General features: G+C 44.7%; 1 protein-coding gene across 2 annotated transcripts in view; it reads left to right on the forward strand.

The window, feature by feature from the left end:
• The window catches only part of PRKCE (protein kinase C epsilon), a 413,449-nt gene that overhangs the window by 191,491 nt on the left and 199,712 nt on the right, over positions 1-22,246 (forward strand). For both annotated transcript variants that reach the window (XM_044290816.1, XM_044290817.1), the window contains exon 4: positions 21,098-21,257. In XM_044290816.1, the coding sequence (XP_044146751.1) occupies positions 21,098-21,257 (160 nt within the window). The remainder of the gene's footprint in view (positions 1-21,097; positions 21,258-22,246) is intronic.

Raw genomic sequence — 22,246 nt, forward strand, 5'->3', positions numbered from 1 at the left:
ATTTTTGCCCATTCCTCCTTGCAAAGCTGCTTCAGCTCCTTCAAGTTGGACGTTTGCGCTTGTGAACAGCAATCTTTAAGTCTGACCACAGATTTTCTATTGGATTGAGATCTGAGCTTTGACTAGGCCAATCCAACACATTTACATGTTTCCTCTTAAACCACTCAAGTGTTGCTTTAGCAGTGTGTTTGGGGTCATTGTCCTGCTGGAAGGTGAACCTCTGTCCTAGCCTCAAATCACGCACAGAGTGGTGCAGGTTTTGCTCAAGAATATCCCTGTATTTAGCACCATCCGTCTTTCCCTGAACTCTGACCAGTTTCCCAGTCCCCACAGTATGATTCTGACACCACCATGTTGTCACTGTGGGGATGGTGTTCTTTGGGTGATGTGATGTGTTGGGTTTGCGCCAGACATAGCGTTTTCTTTGATGGCCAGAAAGTTTAATTTTAGTCTCATCAGACCAGAGCACCCTCCTCCATACATTTTGAGAGTCTCCCACATGCCTTCTCACAAACTCACAACGTGCCTTTTTGTTTTTTGCTGATAGTAATGGATTTCTTCTGGCCACTCTGCCATAAAGCCCAACTCTATGGAGTGTACGGCTTATTGTCGTCCTATGTACAGATACTCCAGTCTCTGCTGTGGAACTCTGCAGCTCCTCCAGGGTTACCTTAGGTCTCTGTGCTGCCTCTCTGATTAATGCCCTCCTTGCCCGGTCTGTGAGTTTTGGTGAGCGTCCGTCTCTTGGCAGGTTTGCTGTTGTGCCAAGTTCTTTCCATTTGGTTATGATAGATTTGATGGTGCTCTTGGGGATCTCTCAAAGATTTGGATATTTCTTTATAACCTAACCCTGACTTGTACTTCTCAACAACATTGTCCCTTACTTGTTTGGAGAGTTCCTTGGTCTTCATGGCAGTGTTTGGTTAGTGATGCCTCTTGCATTAGGTGTTGCAGCCTTTGGGGCCTTTCAAAAAAGGTGTGTATATGTAATGACAGATCATGTGACACTTAGATTGCACAGAGGTGGACATCATTTCACTAATTATGTGACTTCTGAAGGTAATTGGTTGCACCAGAGCTTTTTATGGGCTTCCTAACAAAGGGGGTGAATTACATACGCACATGACAATTTCTAAACAATAGTTTTATTTATATATTTTTCTCATTTCACTTCACCAACTTAGACTATTGTGTTCTGATCCATCACATAAAATTCAGACTAACAAAACACTGAACTTAAGGCTGTAATGTAACAAAACACAAAAAAGTCAAGGGGGTGAATACTTTTGCAAGGCACTGTACATATAAACACACATATGTACATACTATGCACTGTGTACGGGTGCATTCACATCTACGTTGGAGGCTCTGTTAGAGGCAGTAGAGCAATGAAAACCACAATGTTGGTGTACTGCAGCATTTGTAATAATAAAAGGGGTTCTCTGGGCATTTTCTCTAATTACTGTATGGCCTAAACTATGGAGTGAAGCTTTTTTACGTAGTACCTATCCTCCTACACCGCCGTCTCTGCTGCACTGGCGCACGTTGTGGGCTCTTCAGCCCAGGTCACTATAGGATCTGGCTGCTTCTTTTCTTGTAAGGTTGCATTATGGTTAATGCAGCTGAACAAGAAAAGATGCGGCCACATCCGTTCGGGACCTGGGCAGATGAGCCTGCAACATGCACCAGTGCAGCGGAGACGGTGGCATCGGGGGAGATTCCCAGACAAATAGGAGACCTCCTGGACCAGCTGGCAAATCTCTCGCTTAGCTGATCCCGGAAAATTGCCCTTCATGATTTCTAACTGTATGTAGCGTCGCAGCCATATTCCCCATACAATGTCGTGAGGGGCCGTGACATATGACAAAACCTGCCAAGGAAAGGGTTGGAATTAGAGATGAGCGAATTTCATTCACACTTCGTTTGTTGGTTAAAGGTGAATTGCGTTATGGATTCCGTTACCACGGACCGTAACACAATTCTATGATGGAATGCATAACTGAATGCCTTTAGAGGCATTCCGTTATTCTTTCCGTCATAATAGAAGTCTATGGGCTGCAAAACGGATCCGTCCCGTTTCCGTTATGCAGGGGAGGACTCGAAGTGTGAACGAATTTCAAAATATGAAATTCGCTCATCTCTATGTCCACACCCATATAAAAGTTAGCATTCATACTCCTGACATGTCTGTTTAAGTAATTACTTGCATTCCCGTGTAATAACAATTCAGGAGCATCTATTCTTATGACTCTATGATGTGCCATTCATTTATTATTCCTACTAGAAGTTTATAACTACATAAAGGTCTAACTGGGCATTACCAGTTGGGGGCGTGTCCCTGCACAATCTGACACTATCCGATCAGCCCCCTCCTTTCTCTCCAGGGGGCCCTGTATGTGGGGTATGGTATACTTCTATGATTTCTTTTCTATGCACACGTATTCTGAGAGCGAACCATTGATGAGGTGTCTACATTATAATACCTTAGCCCATGACATTTTCATAGATCTACTCTTTTATATGATAATGACCTGGCCGTACTCGAGAAGCAAAATAATTTGCCAATTAATGAATGGACTCATTTCAGCCATCCAAATTTTACGCACTGGTTTTATCTCTTCTGCTATCGGAGTTTGTTACTTCTCTCTACACAAGGTCTCATTGTTGGGTTGATATGGGATTTGATGATAGACGTTCCAAACAGCCACCCATGGCATTAATATCCATGCAAATGAGGATTTCAGTTACATAAATATATTTCCTGCCAGGAACATTACTTTTGTATATTATTTAGCGAAAATCCATTTATAGGCAAATTTCTCCATTGGACTGATACAAGTTCATGATGTTGGCATGGTACCCAGATAGGAGCATACCATGCCAGATGTAGTTTGGCTAATCCAGGCAGAAAAATATGAACCACGCACCATTTGTTTTCAACATGAAAATGGAATAATGATTTACGTTCCCTGACTCATTTCAGCGCTGCCATGACTCAAAGTGTAAGTCAGTAACGGCTGCAAAATAGGGTCCGGAATACATCAAAACCTATCAATCTTTAGGTTTTCTCTCCGTAAAGTGATATCTGGCCAAATGGGCTTTTGTGTTAAAGAGCATCTGTCAGCATGATCAACCCTATTAAATCAAACATACTGCCTGTTAGGGTTGTTTATGCTGAGTTTAAAGATTCCCTCTGTAGTTTAAATCGGTCGGTCCATGGTAGAGACATTTGCACTTTATTTCATATGTTAATTAGGCATATAGAGCACAAAGTGGCAGGCCTAGCCCCTCAGAACACCAAGTGGCAAGCCTAGCCCCTCAGAACACCAAGTGGCAAGCCTAGCCCCTCAGAGCACCAAGTGGTGAACCTAGCCCCTCAGAGCACCAAGTGGCAGGCCTAGCCCCTCAGACCACCAAGTGGCGAACTTAGCCCCTCAGACCACCAAGTGGCGAACTTAGCCCCTCAGAGCACCAAGTGGCAGGTCTAGCCCCTCAGAGCACCAAGTGGCAGGCCTAGCCCCTCAGAGCACCAAGTGGCAGGCCTAGCCCCTCAGAGCACCAAGTGGCAGGCCTAGCCCCTCAGAGCACCAAGTGGCAGGCCTAGCCCCTCAGAGCACCAAGTGGCAGGCCTAGCCCCTCAGAGCACCAAGTGGCAGGCCTAGCCCCTCAGAGCACCAAGTGGCAGGCTTAGCCCCTCAGAGCACCTTGTGTATACAGACTACTGCGCATGTCCAAGAATGCAGATCACCAGAGAAAGCTCTGTGTAGAAACTGATCCTTCGAGGCATACTGGGAGCTTTCAGCTCTGGATTTTGCAGGACAGTGAATGTGCGACGCACGGCAACCGCCAGGGGTCGCTTAAAGTAAATGTTTTTCGTGACGCCAGTTGCAGTAAAGCAACAAGGGCACAGGGCCCCTTTTTTAATGATACTGTGGATGGTACCCAGGTGTAGGAATGCCAGAGTGGTATAGGGTGGCCTATATTGTCCCTTAATGTTGGTGCACGTATCACGGTGCTCCTACCTGGATACTCTGGACCCCAGGCGTTGTCGTCCGAAGCAGAGCAAGGGGGTAGGTGATGAAGGGGATGAAGAAATAAATCGAGTCTAGATCTGCTTTACTTGAATAAATGTTTCTCCAAACAGACTCAGACTTTGTCTTGGTTCCAGCAGGCTTTGGCATTAACTGTGGCAGGCAAACTCCTCTCTGCTACGTCTGTTGCTCTCTGGCTCTGCTGTGCTGACAGGATAGCTGTATAATTTAGTTTCCCCGGGTGCTGCAACTTCTCTCTTGTAGTCTGACTCAGAATTATGCTATACCAGGGAGTCTCTATCTCCTGGCTCCTAAGGCTCTAAGCTTCTGCCTCCATATCCAGCTGAGCTGAAGGTGCTCCAGCTGGCCAGGGCAAGGCACGTCCAACCGGGACCTGCACCTGCTGAACACCTTCCCCCTGTCTAGGGAAGATCTAAACTGGAACTAACTGGTCCCCACCCTTCCTGCAGCAAGTGGGACACGCCCACCACAACACAGAGGTGGGTGTTAGAATGGAAAGGAAGATTCCACTCTAGGTACCTGTAGCTCTGCCATGTTTGCCGCCATCTGCTGGTAAACCAGGCACATTACACGTAAACACAAACAGTTGCAAAATAGGAGGTGCACATGATGCAGGACCTGGAAATAAATACATGTGATGACATTATTTTTGCCCATTAGAGATAGTAGCAGGGTGCCGAAGTTGCAATGCACCTCTGAGGCGTTACAAAGGCAGCTCTAGACTATAATACAGCTTGTAATTTAGGAACAGCACAAGATAAGTAATGTAATCCGTTTTTAAAATGACTTAACTCTAAATGTGGCCAAATCAAATGTAGTCCCGGCTATGCTAGCTGTAATTTTCTAAAGTGTCAATGTTATTTCATAGAAATTTTAATATCTGGCAGAGATTATATAGATCATTAGTCTATTTTATAACAAGTGATAAAGCATACTGTTGCAGCGTAGCTGAATTTAACTCTTCAATGTCTTCAGAAAATGACCTATTGTTTAAATAAGTTTTCATGTTAAATACATCTTCAAATAATTATTTTATTATTTTAATTTTTAATGTCTCTATCTAAATTTGAAAAAATAAAAATCTTGCAGTTTTCGCACTGGCCGCTGCGCCTAATAGGTGCCACTTCTTGTTCTGTACAGATCTTTTTTTCAGCAGTCATATCACTATTATCACAGTCAGGATTACAATGACAGATATATAGACAGCACAAAATCCACCATTCACGATAGGTGATATTACAACGTATCTACTCCCTCCTGACCTCTGCACAGGGCACAGAGCAGGCCCGGAAACCTCTTCCATAGAAGTCAATGAGGTCCCCTCCTGCCCATTGTGTCCATGGACCACGGGGCTGCCGTAAAGAAATTTTCTTAATGCTTTCTAAATGCTGTTAAGAACAGCTCAGGCAAGATGGCCGCCTCCATCATCATCATGTCCAGGAAACAGAATAAATAAATTTTCAATCAGAAAATAAAAACGCATTAGAAAAAAACTGATACATGTCGCTATCTGGTTTTCACTGGCAGATTAAATGATAGAGGACATATTCCCTTTAAAGGCCGCAGAGTGTAGATAAGGCGCACAGCCCCCCATAAACCACACATAGTGCAATGAGTTCAATGAGGTATCAGCCGTGCCAAATGACAAACTTTGCTGTATCTGACAAACTGAGCTCTGCTACATCTTCAAATGGAATGGGATTGAGCGAAACACTGTTCTTGCAAACTCCTATTTGATTAAAGACATTGAAATACCAGCAACGTCAATTAGCTTCTGTTCCCCAAAATAACGTCGCAAGATTCTAATCGGCGGCACCTCCTGCCTCGCCGCTTCATAGCCGTGAACAGCGTGATACAAAGTGCTCCACATCTCAATGTAAAGGCTTCAGAGAACGACTCCTGCAAGAATACTTCTGGCTGCAGGAGGTGAATGCATGCTTCTTATCAGTGCACTTATTTTCTAAAAAATATTGGTGGGGTTTTGTATAGGCATGGTGGTGGTGGAGGTTGGGGGGATCCTTTATTTAGGCACCAGCGTCAGTCCTGAGATTGCCAAAGTAACCTTCTATTCTGATACAGATGGTAATCCAGGTCCCCTGTTAGGGAGCCCATCACCAAGACGTTAAAGAGGTAGTACCGGCCCAGTCGTGAACTGGTTAAGAAGACGTATCCACCTGTGAACACCACTTTACTGACTGTGGCCAACATTATAGTAATATAGGGCGAAAAAAGAAGGACCCCAAACCTGGGACAGTGGGTGACAGTACAACACACAGAATGGAAACCAGCATGTCCATTCTAATATTATGGGCTATTAGAGGATATTTAAGGGAAGAGGATATAAGAGTAGAGGACCACAACTTCCAAGGTTTCTCAGGATCACCACTTCGCTGCCACCACCTGCACTGATCACATGACAGTGACATCATCACAGGTCCTTACCACTTCTCCTGTCCACTGCTGAGCTCCAGCCCCTGCTGCACTGATCACATGACGGTGACATCATCACAGGTCCTTACCACTTCTCCTCTTAACTGCTGAGCTCCAGCCCCTGCTGCACTGATCACATGACAGTGACATCATCACAAGTCCTTACCACTTCTCCTCTTAACTACTGAGCTCCAGCCCCTGCTGCACTAATCACATGACGGTGACATCATCACAGTTCCTTACCACTTCTGTCCACTGCTGAGCTCCAGCCCCTGCTGCACTGATCACATGACGGTGACATCATCACAAGTCCTTACCACTTCTCCTCTTAACTGGTGAGCTCCAGCCCCTGCTGCACTGATCACATGACGGTGACATCATCACAGGTCCTTACCACTTCTCCTGTCCACTGCTGAGCTCCAGCCCCTGCTGCACTGATCACATGATGGTGACATCATCACAAGTCCTTACCACTTCTCCTCTTAACTGCTGAGCTCCAGCCCCTGCTGCACTGATCACATGACGGTGACATTATCACAGGTCCTTACCACTTCTCCTGTCCACTGCTGAGCTCCAGCCCCTGCTGCACTGATCACATGACGGTGACATCATCACAGGTCCTTACCATTTCTTTTCATTGCTGAACTCCACCCCCACCTGCACTGATCACATGACGGTGACATCATGCCGGACTGGACCGCAGGGGCAGTATGTGAGTGCACGGTAGGCTGATGGGGGTAGTAGTTGTACTCACAGTTTTGCAGCTCTCTGGGTCGGTGTGCAGTGATGAGGAAGACAGCACTAAATTCTCCGGGGCATTCTCTATTGCAGGGAACACCAGCCAGATGGAAGTTGAGGTGCCCTTGATGGTAATGGGTACGCTTAGGGTGCTTTGGTGGCTGAGTCCCTGTGCTCATGACCCCAGCACCGTGAGGTGCAATTAGGAGAGTAGAATGATGATGGAGGCAGTAGTTGAACCAAACAGAAACTTTACTTGTAAATTGTAATTTTGCAATAAGCATAATCCAATAACAGCACTTTGTCATACATCAAGATGGTGGAAATGCAAATCCCAATAGCAGGCTCAGTGAGGTGGTGTAGGTAGGTTTCCAGCTAAACTGTGTAGGAGTGATGATCTTACTATACTTGGTTCCTGATCTTGCTCTGGTTACTCAGCCTTTCAATATAGTGTGGATCTTCTGTAACTAAATATTCAGCACTTAGAGATTCAGCAATATTAAGTGCTTCAGTGATTCAGCAACCCAAGGGCGATCTCCCTCATGGCAGCCAAACTCTCTGCTCCATTCTTTGAAAAGGTTGCACAAGATACAGCAATTATTTTCTTAATCCCTGGAAGGGATATTACAGTAAAGGATAAATTAGTCCTGATCTTGGACTACGAAGGTTGCAGTAGTATGGTCCCCTGGGCTAGGCCCAGAAGAGCAGAGCCAAATATGTCTCCTCTCCTCCTAACTCCTCACCTCTAATATCTCTCTAACTTCCTGTGGCTGACCTATATAAATTGTTACAGAGACCTCTAGTGTTGAATGTATGTAATACATTCACCAGCCTGAAATAGGAATTTAGCAGCTGTGACAAAGGAAATGCATAAAATGGCATGCAATGACATATAGCAATTTGGAGTGTTCCCATCCAACTGGAGTGGGACACTACAATCATCACAGGTCCTTAGCACTTTTCCTCTTCACTCCTGAACTCCACCCCACCTGCACTGATCACATGACAGTGACATCATCACAGGTCCTTACCACTTCTCCTCTCCACTGTTGAGCTTTGGCTTCTCCTGCACTGATCACATGATGGTGACATCATCACAGGTCCTTACTACTACTTCTCCTCTCCACTGCTGAGCTTTGGCTTCTCCTGCACTGATCACATGATGGTGACATCATCACAGGTCCTTACTACTTCTCCTCTCCACTGCTGAGCTTTGGCTTCTCCTGCACTGATCATATGATGGTGACATCATCACAGGTCCTTACTACTTCTCCTCTCCTGAGCTCTGGCACCTCCTGCACTGATCACATGATAGTAACATCATCACAGGTCCTTCAGCTCATGCACTGTAACAGATCATAGTACCCGCCCAGCAGTTCAGACCCCCCTCTTCCCCGCCCCCATTGAGAATCTGGACATTTTTGGTCATTTATAAATCCTGGCCATTTTTTAGGTGTCTGGGAGGATGTATGGTCACCCTAAATAATGTATCTGAGTGTGCGGCCAACAGCTATTCCTCCTGACCTCTCCCTGTCCACCCCATACACTTGCATGCCCGGCTCACAGATTCCATTATTAGTAATTACTGTATATAGACTTTACACAAAATAGCATCCACCTGGCTCTGGCTGTGCTGTAGACATCAGGCCGATTATACAGTTTTCTTATCATTGCACAATCGTCTCTCGAGTATTGAAGGGTTTGGGATTTTTCTACTTGTTAATGTTCTATTATTGGCGCGTTCTGAAGTTTCCATTTGCTTGGAATACGTTTCTTGGTGAGCTTTAGTGCACATCTATAATAACTAAACACATTCTATTGGCTCGGTTGGCGGAGTTCCATTCTCCTGAGTTGATCTGCACCTGGTTCCCTTTTCAGTAGATTTTTTTTTTATTATTATTTTGTGGGATATTGAAAGCTGAAATGTCTTTTTAAGCATTTTTTTTTATTATTTACAGCATGAATACTTGGAAAAGGAATGCGGTGTAATACAGAGATTATTTATGGCTGTTTGTGAAGAGGTTGCCTGGATTAGCAAACCCGTTTTCAAATACCCTACTAGGAAATTCTTATTTTACGGAGGTAGATCGCACAACCTCCTGTATCTACTAGCCGGACTGGAGAGGTCATGTCATTGACTTCAATGAGAAATGTGTAATGCATCATTTCCCCTGTGGAGGCGCTGCAGGAAAATTGAATACTTTTGTAGAATTCCAAGATTTCAAAATGTCAAAGTTAGGCTACTTTCACACTAGCGGCATGGACCTCCGGCAGGCTGTTCCCGTCGGGTGAACAGCCTGTTGGATCCGTCCTGCCGCTAGTGAGCATGTGCCCCCGGACTGCCGCTCCGTCCCCATTTACTATAATGGGGGCGGGGCGGAGTTCCGGCGGAGGCACGGCAACGCATGGCGAGAGGCTGCTGGAAAAAATGTTGGACATGTCGTAGTTTTATTCCGGCAGCCTCTCGCCGTGCGATGCCGTGCCTCCACCCCCATTATAGTCAATGGGGACAGAGCGGCAGTCCGGGGGCACACGTTCACTAGCGGCAGTACAGATCCGACAGGCTGTTCACCCGACGGAACAGCCTGCCGGAGGTCCATGCCGCTAGTGTGAAAGTAGACTAAGGGGTGGTTTCAAGGAGTTGAATATTGATGTCCTAGATGGGTCATCAATATCTGATTGTTGGGGGAGGGTCCATCTCTTGGCACCCTGTCTCTCACAATACCAAGCACAGCGCTGTGCTTGGTATTGCAGCCTATGCCACTTGCCTGGAAGAGGCCACAGTGCTCACCAGCTCCTCTTCAAACACCTGGGAGCTGGACCCCCACCAATCAGATATTGGTGACCTACCCCAGAACATCCCTTTAAATCATAAATACCAAAGCCCAGCATAAGGCCTCATGCACACGACCGTTGTTGTGTTCCGTTCCGCAAAATGTGGTTTCGTTGTTCCGTGATCCGTTTCCGTTTTTGTTTCCGTGTGTCTTCCTTTATTTTTGGAGGATCTCCAGACATGAAGGAAAGTAAAATAAAATCTAAGTCAAGTTTGCCATGCAAATGATAGGAAAAAAACGGACGCGGACGCGCGGACACGGATGACAATCTTGTGTGCCTCCGCGTTTTTTCACGGACCCATTGACTTGAATGGGTCCGCGAACCGTTTTCCGTGAAAAAAATAGGACAGGTTATATTTTTTTGACGGACTGGAACCACGGATCACGGACGCGGATGACAAACGGTGCATTAGCCAAGTTTTCAACGGACCCATTAAAAGTCAATGGGTCCGCAGAAAATCACGAAAAACTGAACAACGGATACGGAATGAAACAACGGTTATGTGCATGAGGCCTAATTGTGACTGTCCCTATCTATAAGTCAATGGGATTTGTCAAAATATTTTGGCTTCTGTTCAAATATGGATCTGTGATTAAAAGAGTTGTCCAACACCCCCCCCCCCCTCCCCCCCCAAAAAAAAAAAAAAAAAAAGGAAAAGGAAATAAAAAGAAAGATATGGTGTGACCCTCAGATTTCTGCCGTGGACTTGCTGTGGCTTGTAGTTTGCACTGCCACTCATTGGCACGGGGATTACCCCCATTGTCATCCAATGACATGCCTCTTACTTCTGCAGTGGAAAAAACTGATGGAAGTGTGTGGAAACTTTACTATTTATGTGAACAAGGTTGTGGAAATAACATTCATAGGATGTTAATTGCAAGCAAATTTCACAGGGATTTTGATGTGGAAAATGCATCGAAGAAGTGTAATTCCACGTTCACACATTCAGGCATGGATTCTGTGCCAAATTCCTCATACATTGTATCCACGTATAATGTACAATTGGAAGGAGGCTTTTGGACCTTGATGGGCACCTCTAGCCTAGCTAAAAGATGAGATACGGCCTCTAGCCTGGATACCAGATGAGGTACGGCCTCTAGCCTGGATACCAGATGAGATACGGCCTCTAGCCTGGATACAAGATGAGATACGGCCTCTAGCCTAGATACAAGATGAGATACGGCCTCTAGCCTGGATACAAGATGAGAAACGGCCTCTAGCCTGGATACAAGATGAGATACGGTCTCTAGCCTGGATACAAGATGAGATCGGCCTCTAGCCTGGATACAAGATGAGATACGGCCTCTAGCCTGGATACAAGATGAGATCGGCCTCTAGCCTGGATACAAGATGAGATACGGCCTCTAGCCTGGATACAAGATGAGATACAGCCTCTAGCCTGGATACAAGATGAGATACGGCTTCTAGCCTGGATACCAGATGAGATACGGCCTCTAGCCTGGATACAAGAAGAGATACGGCCTCTAGCCTGGATACAAGATGAGATCGGCCTCTAGCCTGGATACAAGATGAGATACGGCCTCTAGCCTGGATACAAGATGAGATACGGCCTCTAGCCTGGATACAAGATGAGATACGGCCTCTAGCCAGGATACAAGATGAGATACGGCCTCTAGTCTGGATACAAGATGAGATACGGCCTCTAGCCTGGATACAAGATGAGATACGGCCTCTAGCCAGGATACAAGATGAGATACGGCCTCTAGTCTGGATACAGGATGATATATAGTTGGACATGGAGACATACAAGTTCTGTATGGTATCCAGCAGAACATTTGACCCCAGATGATGCATCTGGGCCTGTAGATCCTGCACACTCCTAGGTTGCTCAAGCTGATTCCTTAAATGCATGATTGGCGATAAATCTGGCAACCGGGCAGCCAAGGAAGTTCTGTAATCTGCCTGAGACATTTCTAGGAAACCCTTTCCGTGTGTAGGCGACAATTATCCTGCTGAAAAATGGCAGTTGGAAGTCCTGCCATGAGAGAAACACATGTGGTGGCAGGATGTCCGGCACATATCACTGAGCTGTCAGTGTCTCTCCTATCACTACTAGGGGTGACCGACTGTCATATGAGATGTCTCCCCAGATCATCTCACCAGCAGTTGGGGCAGTGTGTTGCTCCACAGGAAAGGCAGGATTGAAGTGAAGTGCTCACCACCAGGCCTCCATACTGACTGTTGTAAGATCCCAAATAGAAGCCTGACACCACTGCAAACAAATGCGACGGTGGCTGGCTGCCAGGGACATGTAATGGGCACAGTGACACATTTTCTTCTGCTAAGTACCTGGAAATGGTCCAGGCAGAGACAGGGAGGTGTAATGAAGGGCACACTTGTGTCTCGATTGTGGACAATGAACCTCTAAGAGCTGCTCGTGCTTGTAGCGGATCAAACAATCTTCTCTACAGGTGGTCTGCTAGGCCATCCAGAGCCTGTTCTCCAAGTGTGCATTCTTTCACATACCTGTTGCTCCCGACACCTCCTAACAGCTAGGTCAGAATGACCATGCTGCGCCACTCAGGCCAGTGATGCACCACCTCTCAGTCTCAATTCTGTCATCTGGGCAAAATGTCTGAGTGCATTGTAGAGGCATGTGTAGCAGTCAGTGATCTCTCACCAAGAGGTACACTACCCTAAAGTAAACTCTGAGAGCCTTTTTATAGGACAGCTGGGAAAGTACTTTAACGCCCTCTTGTGGCAAGACCCAGTGTCTAATCGGACCACACCTGTAATCATTTACTTATCAGCCTGAGACATATCTGCATGCAGAGTTTTGCAGCTGTCCAACATTTCTATCGGAAGCCAAGCGAAGCAGCTGAGGCCAAGGTGAGAAGGAGCCAGGGGCATGTGCTGGGAAGGGGGAAGCTTGCTATAACCCTCCCCGAAGTTGCACAACCCCTTTAATGATAGAAAAAGTGTCAGCCTAGGATTTCTGTAGAAGATCCTCTTGTAAAATACACGTCGGATTTGCCATAACCGAATCTGTGATGTGTAAACATACCCTAAGCAGGAGATGGACTGTGCAGTAATCCATAAGATATCAGGTTAGGCCAAGTTCATACTTAGTTATTTGGTCAATTATTGGGAACCAAAACCAGGAATGGGTCAAAAACACAAAACAGGAGGACATATTACCATTGTACCTTATCTCTGTGTAGGCTTCACTACTGGTTTTGGCTCACAATAACTGATGGAAATAACTGAAGTGTGAACTTGGCCTTACCTGGAACCCATCGAGAGCCATTGCTTCCAGTTTCCTGAGATTACACAGTCTGCTTTCAGACCAGGGCAGTCATTTTAGGACCCTGCTCTCCAGCCACCAGATGTTGCAGCCTGTTCTATGTGATGTCATATAAATAATTTTCATATTTATAATCCAATAATCTCCTTATTGCTATGCATTATCGACATAGGCGTGCGCAGCCTATTGCATTAGGGTGTGCACCCTAAAGCACAAAAACACACGCCCCGCGCACGTGTGTATTTGTGTATTTATGTATGTATATATGTGTGTGTATATATATATATATATATATATATACACACACACACTGTATATATATAATTATATACACACACACATATACACACAGGCTGGGCCTCACCCTAGCATTGCCGTGACTCCGCCTCTGCGCCTAGGAACAATATATAGGGGGGGGGCACATAATATACCACAGTCAAAAATGGGGGCGGGGGGCACTAATAATTTCCACCATATAATCATACTACTGAAAAAAACAAAATAAGTATATATAAATAAGATTACAAAATAGGAGAGTATTGCGGTATGCAGGGGTACCTTTTTATTGTACTATCCTAATACTTAAAAGACAAGCTTTCAAGAGTTTTCCTTTCTTCCTCGGTATTGCTTCATACCTGAGAAAGAGAGAAACACTCTCCAAAACTTTTCTTTAGAGTTTAAAGCAGTTTCAGCACTATAATAAAATAATTTACTTACAAAAGAAGCCATTCAGTCGTCTGCTGTGCTGTCCTCTGCTTGCTTCCGCGGATCTTCCCCTCCTTTCAGTCTCTCCATAGTGCGCAGGTGCCCTGTTATGGGGGATATGTGGATGACACAGTGTTATGGGGGATCTGTGTATGACACACTTATGGGGGATCTGTGGATGACACATTGTTTTGGGGGATCTGTGGATGACACTTTTATGGGGGATCTGTGAATGACACATTTTTATGGGAGATCTGTGAATGACACATTTTTATGGGGGACCTATGGATGACACACTGTTATGGGGGACCTGTGGATGACACACTGTTATGGGGGACCTGTGGATGACACACTGTTATGGGGGACCTGTGGATGACACACTGTTGTGGGGGACCTGTGGATGACACACTGTTGTGGGGGACCTGTGGATGACACACTGTTATGGGGGATCTGTGGATGACACACTGTTATGGAGGATCTGTGGATGACACACTGTTATGGGGGACCTGTGGATGACATATGACTGAGGAGGGCTATCAGGGGACTTTATACAGGGGTAATATAACTGAGGGGTATCAGGGTAAATTATACAGGGGGTAATATAACTAAGGGGTATCAGGGTACACTATACAGGGGTAATATAACTGAGGAGGGCTATCAAGGACATTATACAGGGGTAATATAAGTTATATTTCCTCTGTATAATGTCCCCTGATAGCCCTCCTAAGTTATATTACCCCTGTATAATAATGTCCCCTGATACCCCTTAGTTATATTACCCCTGTATAATAATGTACTGATACCCCTTAGTTATATTACCCCGCCCTGTATAATTTAACCTGATACCCCTCAGTTATATTATATAACTGAGGGGTATCAGGGTACATTATACAGGGGGTAATATAACTAAGGGGTATCTATCAGGGTACATTATACAGAGGTAATACAAGTGAGCAGGGCTATCAGGGGACATAATACAGGGGTGAGGGGTAAGATAAGTTATATTACCCCTGTATAATGTCTGATAGTAGCCTAGCCCTCCTCGGTTATATTTCCCCTCATGTACTCTGATACCCCTAGTTATATTATCCCCTGTATGATTTACCCTGATACCCCTCAGATATATTATATAACTGAGGGGTATCAGGATAATACAGGCGACAACAGAGGATTCGTAGCACTGTGGGACGGGGGGTACATACTACTTTTTTTATATGCCCAGCCCTCACCTCACCAGCTAGCAGACGGCCAGGCGCGCAGGCAGGGTACTACTATTCAGATGCAGCGTGACGTGACGTCAACGTCAACTCAGCCTGCGCCGCACAGCACGCACTCCCTCTCTGCCTCTGCCGGGTCCGGGACTCCGCCCCCTATTTGAATACTAGCCACCGCCCGCCGGCCGCCCACAGCCAGATATTGTAAATGAATTGACAGCGCGGCGGGCGCGGCAGCCAGCAAAACAGACAGGGAAATAGGCTGGGGGGCAGTGCGCATGGAGGTGACGAACCTATTAGAGTGTGCCCAGGCACACCCGGCACACCCCGTGCGCACGCCTATGATTATCGATTATTTAAATTAGCATACATGTTTTGTTTTTTTTAAGTACTTGGAGAACTCAGCTAATGAGAACTACTGCAGGAAGCACTGCTGTTTTATTGTGGTGCAAATTCATATTTATTAATATTTATTATGTAGTAACTTTTTCTTTTTTCTTTACTAACTGCGGATATGTTTTTTTGAATTCCAGAACATATTATAATTTAGCTCTGTGGGCAGAATTGTTCTCAGCGTCTAATAATACATTATTAATAGGGAATGGTTTTCTTAGGTATTGTTTTCTCATGTCTGAGCGCCCTCTGCTGGTAACTTGTTAACATGACAGAACCTAATATTTTTAGGGGCAGATTTACTTGGATTTGCAGCCAGACAGGTGTAACAGGTGTCATTTAAAGCCGGGTCCTTTAGTGTGAATGAAGGTCCAGGTGTGGGGACCATAATACATACAGTAAAAGGTGGATTTTTATTTTAGTGGTAATAGCAAAATCATATTAACGGACCTTTCCCCATTAAAAATGCTTTCTTGTGTTAAAAATATTTAAACAAAAGCACACATAATTGCTTTGCTGTATTTTTAACGACTCAAACTGCTAAATTATTTTATTTAACCTGCACGGTGAATAATGTAAAAAAAATAAAAAAAGACAATGACAGAATTGCTGATTTTGCTCATCCTTCCTCAATCAGACCTCAGATCAGACCCCAATATCAGACCTCAGATCAGACCTCAGATCAAACCTCAATATCAGACCTTAGATCAAACCTCAATATCAGACGCCAGAACCGACCCCCAAATAAGACCCACAATCTTCATCACACCTGCATATAAGACCTCAGATCAGGCCCCGTATCAGACCACAGATGAGGCCACCATATCAGACCTCAGATCAGACCACCATATTAGACCATAGATCAGATCCCCATATCAAATCTTCAGATCAGACCCCCATATCAGATTCTGAGATCAGACCTCCATATCAGATCCTCAGATCAGACCCCCAAATCAGATCTTCAGGTCAGGCCTCCATATCAGATCCTCAAATCAGACCTCCATGTCAGACCTCCATATCAGACCTCAAATCAGGCCCCATCAGAGCTAAAATAAATGAACTTACTTCTCCTGCTCCACCGCTAGTCTTCTTCTCTGTCTTCTCCGGACGCATTGCGACACTGTAACCTGACTGCTTACAGCGGCAGGTCAAAGTGTGCACACTACGTTTTGACGTTGTACACAGGTCAGTGCAGCCCAGCGCCCAGAGGAAGACCAGGGAGGGGTGAGTGCAGACAGAGCTAACAGCGCTACACTGACCGTTCTCCATGCCTCCTGCATACTAGAATTTTTTTATATTTTTATATTCCCCTTAGAAATAGTTAATAAAAGTTAAAGAGGAATGCAAGGATAAAAAAAGTAAGCTGTTTCTATAGGCCCAAGAGACCTGGTGATTAAGGGGTTAAGGTGCATGCCATCTATTGACCTGATTATCCTTATATCAAATTAGATATTAAAACCTTTTGTTGGAGTGACCCTTTCATATGAGAACAACTACATTTCTTTATTAGGTTGTGGTCCTACAGTTCCTTTGGTATGACGTGTGATGGCGACGGCTCGCTCAGGCTGGTAATGATGTTACGGACCTGCGTGTGTCAGAGGTTTATCATCTAATATTATTAGGGTGGTCGCTTCTCTTCTCAGTTGACTTTTACTGTCAGCAGGTACTTCCTGCAGAATTTATTGTCGGGCACTTCTTACTGTGCTAGAATTGGCCGATTCATGCAGAAGGTCCTTCTCCTTGTGATATTTCTCCTTAGAATAATTCTATGCAGCCGACATAGAGATTGATGACGGCCTGCGTTTTATCCCTCATTATAATGATACTCTGACCTTGGGGTCTACTTCACGCTCGTTGGTTTTTCTGCCCCACTGATTATTATTGTAAATGATCAATATACCCTGAAACAGTACACAACATGATGTTCCCCCCGAGCGACCTGCCCTTGTACACTAAAGACAGAGTCTGCTGAAGGATTACAGCTCCAGCTACTCTTAAAGGGGAACTCTATACTTCAGCCCATTGTTTAGCATGAAAATGTGGTTAGGTGACTGGCCAGTTCTCTTTCAAAGAATTTAAGATATTATAGAGAGGCGTAAAGAAAAAATATATTTGAAAGAAAGAAAGATATTTGAAAGAAATATATTAGATAGATATTGGATAAATAAATATTAGATAGATAGATAAAAAAAAATGCTAAGAGGCAGCACTCTCCAATTTTAAAAAAAAGAGACAGAAGTCCACATAGGTGAATAAACTTCTGTTTCTTTTTTAATTATTGGAGAGTGCTGCCTCTTTGCATTTTTTTACATTTTGGGTAATAGTCTAGTACCCTTGGGCTTGCACCACAATTTGTCTCTTTTGTTTGCTCTGGTGCTGCCATTTTTCTATTTTTTTTTTTGATATATAGATAATGATAGACAGATACAGTAGATAGATAGATAAAAAGATATTGAATAGATAGATAGATAAAAAGATATTGACTAGCTAGATAATGAGATAGATTGATAAAAAGATATTGAATAGATAGATAGTGATAGACCGATACAGTAGATAGATAGATATATATTGGTGTCACGGTGCGGAGTGGGGGAAACTCATACCCAGAAAACCTAGGACCCTGAGACGCCCTAATAATCCCTCACATAGGAGTAGGGGAGAGAGGACCTGTTCTTCCACGACATGGAAGCACAGGAGTCTCCACCGACCTAGCAGCAAATACGGGAAAGAAAGAAAATCCAAGTGGAACGGCAGGTAAGTAGCCAGTGGCAGGGATAACCACTGAACCAAGAACCCCGGAATGCATGGTAACTTACCTGTCGCAGCTGCTGGACGGCACAGAAGACCACACCAACGTGAACTGGAACCCATGCAAACGTACTGACATCCGAACACCATACCGGACTTAGTACGTACTGACACACATAGGAACCAGCACTCCAGCAACTGCTCACTGACTTGACTTTTGGTTCCCCCTCCGGGGAACCTTGAGACCCCCTTCTGGAGGTTCAACAGACAGGAAAACACCTTGCATTCATGCCAGACATAATACACCAACTGCCCAAACATGAAACAACAACAAGACGTACACGACACCCTGAACATAAACCCACACCAAACATCAACACAGGTAAGGTAGGGAACATGGAAGATACATAAGGAAGACATCGCTGGAGACATCGATGTCCCACTAGGTGGCCCTCAAGGACTGGGCACAAACGACATCTGAAGCACAACTTCCCCAGCCAGGGAGCCACAGGAGATAAAACCCTAGTTGCCACACCCAGCCAGGAAGTTAACCCCTCAAGCACCAGACAGGGGAGAAACCAGGAGAAGGGGGGAAAAGCACATACAAGCCGACATCAACGCGTTGCCCCTGGCAACCGGCATGCACGGCAACGTGTCACGCGCACAACACCGAAGCCATGACAATTGGATAGATAGATAGATAGATAGATAAAAAGATATTGAATAGATAAATATTTGGTAGATAGAATAAATTTGCTTACCGAAATTTATCTTTCCTTGAGTCCAGAGGCAGCACATATACTGTATCCCTTTGTGTGTGCTGCCTGAAGGATGATAAGGAAAGATAGATAGAGGTACTGTCATGCCCTGCTCAGAATATGTGCGGAGGTCTGCCAGGTTAGCAACACGTGTGTAGCCTTTTGTTTTGGAGTTGAGCTGTATCCGCCTCCCTTCAGGGGCACTGGGTGGGGTCGTTGGTATGAGTTTAAATTACGTCCACTCCCAGGGTAGGTAGGAAGGAAGGAATAAATGAATGAATTGCTGCTCCTGCTCAGTAACAAGATAAGTTGGTTTTGTTTTTCTTGTGGTTGTCTGTCTAGGCTGTTAGAGAGACGCCTGCCCCCTCCAGGTCCTGAGGGAGCAGGCTGCCTCTTTCACCATCTTAGGGATTTTAGGGTATCTTCAGCCTAGGCATGTGGACACGCTCATTCCCACCTTCAGGGTCTGAACGTGGGCATAGAAGTCTAGGGAGAGCTGGTAGGGATTTGTCAGGAGGTGACCTTTATCCCCAGCTTCTTGCCTAGACACTTGTTTGGTGGTATTCTGTGTATCTTGTATCCTGTCCAGCGTGACAGGTACAGGTCACAGCTGCCCCTTTAGTCTGGACAGCATTACAGATCATAGGGCTGTCTCTGTCCTCCGGTCCTATTCTGACATATTCTGACCTATTTTATACATTACAAGATACATTTAAGTGGCAATACCATTAACACTTTTAGAATACATACATTTTTACTGTTCCAATTAGTGTTGAGCAAAGCGAAGTATCGGAAGCAGAATTCTGTTCAAAGTTTAGAAAAACTTAGATTCTAAATTAATCTGAAATCTTGTGCTTCGTGGTAAGGAATCAGTTTCCTTAAAGTAGCGGCTGCATGTGTTAGATAGTGAAAAGAAGTGTAGAGGAGACAAGCATGGAAACGCTAGATCATCCATAATGCTGTGCAGCCAGCAAATCCGCAGATAGCCCTCTCCTTTGATATCACAGCCCTATAAAACCCTGATCCCGCACGGTCTCCGCCATTGTCCTGTGAGCTGAGCATAGGGAGAGACATGGCAAGCGCTCATGCACTAGGAACAATGTTGCTGCAAACTGTTAACATAGAGTGTAGGACAGTAATGGAGAGGGAGAGTGCACGGAGACTACAGGGAGTGTGGAGATAGAGAGTAGGAGACTGCTGAACTACAGAATCTGCTACAATTTATCGCCGTGTACATAACTGTGCAGTGCACCAAGAGTCATAGCTAATCCATTCTGATAGCTGTAGAGTAACGGTGCATCAGTATTACAGGCAGGTCTAATTTATCGCCGTGTACATAAGTGTGCAGTGCACCAATATACGTAGTTAATCCGTTCTGTTAGCTGTAGAGAACTTTTAGGCAGAGTGGCCTGGGAATACCTGATTTATAGTGATTTGTGACAAATTAATTCATAACGAAATTAATGCAGAACTTCAGCGAAGCTGCTGAATGGAATTTTTCGAACATTGCTCATCTATAGGCCCAATACATGTAAAATAAAAGAAACAAAACAAGTTTGCAAAGTCTCCAACTGCCTTGTGTCTACAGCGCTTATCCAGAACTATGTGTGTCTATGGCAGGCATGCTCAACCTGCGGCCCTCCAGCTGTTGCAAAACTACAACTCCCAGCATGCCCGAACAGCCTACAGCTATCAGCCAACAGCAAGACATTGTGGGAGTTGTAGTTTTACAACAGCTGGAGGGCCGCAGGTTGAGCATGCCTGGTCTATGGTAACAGACTGCAAACAGACCCAGTGCATCTGATCTTGCAGTCATACTCCCTTCCATCTGTCCTCTACACCTTGCAAGTGCACATTTTGTGGGATAGCCGGGGACAGATGGCAGTACGGCTGCAGCACGTGTCTCTGTTATGACTATGTATAACTTTACATTTATGTGTTTTTTTTCTTTCTTTTCAGCTCCCAAAGAAAATGAAGAGCGAGTGTTCAGAGAGCGAGTGGGTCCCAGAAAACGTCAGGGAGCCGTACGACGTAGGGTTCATCAAGTAAACGGGCACAAGTTTATGGCAACCTACCTTAGACAACCTACGTATTGTTCACACTGCAGAGACTTTATATGGTAGGACGGGTTATATCTTATTCATTTTTGGTATGTCATCATTAGTGATGAGCGAAGTTATCAGAATTACTTAGTTACAAAGCGCATTTCTTTGTAATAAGTTGGCGCAATGACCAGGAACGGTGATTGCACAGCCCACCGTCATTGAACCCACTTAAATGCCGCATTCATCACTGATCGTAGCATCTGAGATGAACATTGATGGCTTTCAGGGGTTAATCCAGTGGAAAAAAATATATTGAAAAAATACTCCCCTTAACCACTTGATTGCATAGAGGCCGCCGCGGCCATCTTGAATGAAGATGACATCATCACGCCAGCCAGAATGGTGATGTCATACATCACCGCATGCTAAATTTCGTGTGGCATCTTCAACCAAGATGGCCACGGTGGCCTCTAAGCGATTAAGTGGATGAGGTATAATTTTTTTCCTCCAATTGTTACCAGCACGAGGAAATTCGGCTTCATGGTGAATCGAATTTTCCCCGAAAATACTTTGATGCGTTCAACCCTAATTATCATCTTGTAGATCCACTTTATCTAATTAATTTTGTTTTGATCCCAGAAACACCTTGTAAGTAACTATTCCAGTTGTAGCAAGTTGTCCACGGGATAGAGGATAATTGTTAGCTCCGTGGACTGAATGAAGCAGTAATGTGCATGCTCAGCCAGCACTCCGTTCCAACAGGGCATACCAGTCCCCTATTTTCATGATTATTGGGGGCCCCAGCACCGGGCTAGCAATTATCTATTTAGTATTAATAAACAGCTAATAAAAATCATAGACATAAATAGAAGAATTCCTCTTTGGTAATTAAAAAAAAGGGTAAAACCAATAAAAAAAAAAGTATTCTTAAAAACATCAGTTACAAAAAATGTGTGTAGAATAAAATATATTAAATAAACATAAAATATGAAAAAATGTGCTATTACCACAGCGATGATAATCTGTATGATACATTTCTAACATCATTTATCTGCCTGTAGCT

The sequence above is a fragment of the Bufo gargarizans genome, chromosome 4 (genome assembly GCF_014858855.1).
Source record: "Bufo gargarizans isolate SCDJY-AF-19 chromosome 4, ASM1485885v1, whole genome shotgun sequence".
Classification (NCBI taxonomy): Eukaryota; Metazoa; Chordata; class Amphibia; order Anura; family Bufonidae; genus Bufo; species Bufo gargarizans.